We start from the raw sequence: 4,227 nt of genomic DNA on the forward strand, positions 1-4,227 counted from the left end.
ATATATATATATATATATATATATATATATATATATATACATACAGACAGAGAGAGAGAGAGAGAGACAATCCAATGACATCCCCTGTGGTTGGTGGAAATCGAGTGATTGTGGTGGGTGGGGGTCTGGCCGGTCTCTGCGCGGCCCACAGTGTACTCGAGCACGGCGGCTCCGTCTTGCTGGTGGACAAGTCCGCCTTTCTCGGCGGCAACAGCACAAAGGCCAGCAGTGGCATCACCGGAACTCCCACACAAGCACAGATAGATGCCGGTGTGCTTGATGGAGTGGCTCAGTTTATACAGGACACAAACCGCAGTTTCCACGGTATTAGCAATAGTGGTAACGACAAGAATAAAAATGAAAGTAACAACAATAATAACAAGATCGATAAAGAAGTTTCACCACTTGTGGAGGAACTTGCACGACTTTCAGCGCCTAGCTTGGAATGGCTTACACGACGATTTCATATTGATTTATCACAACTTGGATTGATGGGTGGACACAGCAAACCACGAGTACACCGCGGGAGTGAGCGATTTCCCGGAATGGCGATTACATGTGCCCTTATTGATGCACTGGAGGAACAACAGAAGAAAAATCCACAGCAAGTTCAAATTGTAACAAAAGTAAAAGTTATTCGGCTCATTCGTGAACCAATAGATGATGTGTCGGCTCCCATTACTGGAGTGGTGTTGGAGAATCGTAAAGGAGAGAAACGTGTGGAACGTGGGGTGGTGATTATCACTACTGGAGGTTATGCAGCCGATTTTGGAAGCAGTGATATGGATAAGAACAACTCTTTATTGGCTCGATTTACTCCAAATCTGTTAAAATTTTCAACCACAAATGCTGAACACGCAACTGGCGATGGTATTAAGGTTGCTGAACAAGTTGGTGCTATGTTAACAGATATGGAATATGTACAAGTACATCCTACAGGTTTGGTAGACCCTAAAGATTCCGACAATCATGTAAAATTCCTCTGTGCTGAGGCTCTACGAGGAACAGGTGCTCTTATCCTTAATGGTAAAGGAAAACGATTTGTAAATGAACTCGGTCGTCGTGATGAAGTCAGTCATGCTATGTTACAAAATAACTTAACACCATTTCGTCTAGTGTTAACAGAGGCATGTGCAAAAGAAATGCCATGGCACTGTAAACATTACACTGGACGAGGATTAATGAAGCATTATAAAAGTGGTGTGGAATTGGCAGAAGAGATGAAAATTAAACCAAGTGAACTTCAACGTGAATTTGACGCCTACCGTAAAGTGGCAAAAGCACATGAAAGATTACAACGTCGTTTACGTCGTTTAAAAGGGAAAACATCATCATCATCATCATCATCAACAGATATGGAGAAAGAGGGGAATAAAATCCCGGGTTCTTATGGTAAAACAATATATCGCAATGCCGATTCTTTCCGAATTAACGCTCCACTCTATGTTGCCCTCATTACACCTGTTGTTCATTATACAATGGGTGGACTTGCTGTGAATGTACGAACAGAAGTATTGGACAGCCGAACCAAACAACCCATTCCTGGACTTTTCTGCGCTGGTGAGGCAGCTGGTGGTATTCATGGTAAAAATCGTTTGGGTGGGAATTCACTATTGGATTGTGTGGTATTTGGGCGTGTTGCTGGAGAGGAAGCTACTCGATATCTACTCTCCACTTTTCTTGGACCAACATCTAACTACCGCTTAAACACCATTTACTCACATCTCACACTTGATCAACTCTCACCATTGAAACCACTACCTACTGGTGTTTCTTCTCCTGAATCTTCAGAGGATGTTACTGCATCCAACGTCAAACAAGAGTCGAACAACAACAGTAACAATAATAACAGCAGTAGTGAAGGCGGTAAGAAATTTACAAGGGCTGAAGTTGCAAAACATAACAAACCAAATGACTGTTGGTGTATTATTGCTGGACAAGTACTTGATTTGACTGCTTTTTTGCCCGATCATCCTGGTGGGAAACAGTCTATTTTACTTTATGCTGGAAAAGACGCGACAACAGAGTTTGACTTGGTACACAAACGTGATATTATTGAGAAATACACACCTGAAGCAGTACTGGGAACTGTTATCGACTGAAATAAAAGAAAGAATATATATATATATATATATATATATATATATGTATGTATATATAATACATATTTGTTGGCAAGAGAACCCTAGGTGTTCTTGGTTTTTTTTTATTTTTATTTTTATTTTCAATGTCGTCTACATCAGAATGTTTTTTTTTTTTTCTGTAAGGTATTTGTTTTATTTCCCCCGTTTATTGATATTTCCATTATATTTTGTTCCACATGATTCTGATTGCTAGCAAAACGAAATTGTAAAAAGGGAAATGAAGGGTTTGGGAAGAGAAAAACGGAAGAAAAACGTCAAACAACAACAAAAAAAAAAAAGACTCGAGGGTAAAAGGAGCAAAAGTAAAAAAAAAAAAAAAAACGTTCATGCATGTGGAAAAAAAAGGTAAGGTCATGTATTTTTTTTCCTCTTTTTAATAATTCTGGGATTATTGGGTTTTGTTACATACTTTATTTATTTGTTCATTTTTTTTATTTTTGATTTGATTAGGTGCCATACAAGAAGAAAAAAAAAAATGCTTATCAAAAGGAGTATAATTTGTTGTATTTCACACTATTTTTACTATTTGTTCTCATCTTATTTTTTGGTCCTACTAACTTTTTTCTTGAAGAGGGAGGAACGGGGGGAAAAAAAAAAGTTGGGGAGATAATTCTTCATTTTTTTTTCTTTTTTTTTTTGAAATATCTATTCTCTCTCCGCTATCTTAAATAGCTATATCCCGAACAAGGAATAACCAACCAATAAATAAGCAAAGAAAACAACCAAACAACCAAGCAAGTTAAAGAAAAAAAGAAAAAAAATGAAGTTTGGTCTCGGACTCATCCCGCTGGTAGTTGAGGCGATCGTCTTCCTCTTCGTACTGATTGCCACACCTCTAGAAATGTTCAGACTTGATGTTCTTGGAGGTGATAGCTGCATTACGCTATGGGGAGCCCGCAAATGCTCTTCCACCAAGTACTCCTCACGGTCTTTTCAGTGTGACCGACAAAGGAATACCATGAGGGCTGGTGCTGCGTTTGCCATTATCTCCATCTTTTTTACTCTTGTTTGTGTTTTTATGATCTTCTTGAAGGACACGATAAAAATTGGTTCATTTGTTGCCAAGGTTTGCGCTATTGTCTCGGTCTGCACAATTCTCATTGCGTGGGCCACGGCGGCCGGTGTTTACCATCAGAAGATGTGCAAAATTCTCCTTTTTGAGCTGCCCTCGTATAAAAATGATGGATGGAAACTTGGCGCGGGATTTGGACTGATGGTGACCGCCTGGTGTCTGCAGGTCATCAACGCTGTCCTTTGCTTTATTCTGTGGCGGAAAGAATATGAAGAAGAAAGGGGATAAAAAAGGGAAATATGGTGGAAAGGGAAAATGTTACTGTATGGCTTTCTCTTTAAGATACCTATGGGAAAAGGTAAGGAAAAAAAAAGAAAAAAAAAAAAACTATGTAATAATAATAATGGCAATACATGTCGTGAAAAAAGTGTAGACGAGCAGTTTATGATGATGATGATAGGTAGCTCGTGGGAAGAATATGCAACTGTTTTTGTTCTCCTAATTGAAAAGGGCGGGATTGTTTTTCATTCTCGTTTTCCACTTTGTTGTTTTCTCGATGGATGGAGAAAGCTACCATCTGGGCGTAGAGAAAAGGACTGTGCGGTTTTTTCTTTAGCGTCCCAGTTACCCCCTGGTCCCTCCACGTGGAGGGGTCTGGAGAGGTAGGGACCTAATAATCTGCCCCTTCGTAAGTCCTGCCGGATGAGTCATTTGGTAGAATAGAGAGTCTAATGTCTAATGTGTTTTTTTCTTTTTATGATTTTAGAGATTGTTTCCTGTGGTATCAGTGCGTACACCATAAAGAAATGTCTTGTTTGTTTCTTTCTACTGTCTAAGGGTTTCGACCAAAGTTGGAAGCTTTTTTTTTTTTTTTTTTACTCGTCTACGTATTTGTGTTAGGTTAGAGATTCTTTCTCTGGCTGCTGTTTCTTTTACCTGCTTTGCTGATCTTTCAGAAGAAATAATAATACAGAAGAAGAAGAAAAAATAAATGCGTGTATTTAAAAGCAAACGTTATCTCTCTATTATGTAGACTAATAAATTTCTCTTCTTATTTCTTTTTTTTTTTTT

At 38.8% G+C, this 4,227-nt stretch overlaps 2 protein-coding genes across 2 annotated transcripts; both read left to right on the forward strand.

Annotated features, from left to right (window-relative positions):
- Window positions 1–74: 74 nt before the first annotated feature.
- On the forward strand, window positions 75–2,102 carry TM35_000271820 (flavoprotein subunit-like protein; the record flags this gene model as incomplete). The annotated part of the gene is made up of 1 exon (XM_029028075.1): window positions 75–2,102. The coding sequence occupies one exon, from the start codon at window positions 75–77 to the stop codon at window positions 2,100–2,102; it is 2,028 nt and encodes a 675-aa protein (XP_028880658.1).
- An 802-nt stretch (window positions 2,103–2,904) lies between these two features.
- Window positions 2,905–3,444, forward strand: TM35_000271830 (amastin-like surface protein-like protein; the record flags this gene model as incomplete). Its single annotated transcript, XM_029028076.1, has 1 exon — window positions 2,905–3,444. The coding sequence occupies one exon, from the start codon at window positions 2,905–2,907 to the stop codon at window positions 3,442–3,444; it is 540 nt and encodes a 179-aa protein (XP_028880659.1).
- Window positions 3,445–4,227: the final 783 nt, after the last annotated feature.

The sequence above is a fragment of the Trypanosoma theileri genome (assembly GCF_002087225.1).
Source record: "Trypanosoma theileri isolate Edinburgh chromosome Unknown TM35_Tth_27_V1, whole genome shotgun sequence".
Classification (NCBI taxonomy): domain Eukaryota; phylum Euglenozoa; class Kinetoplastea; order Trypanosomatida; family Trypanosomatidae; genus Trypanosoma; species Trypanosoma theileri.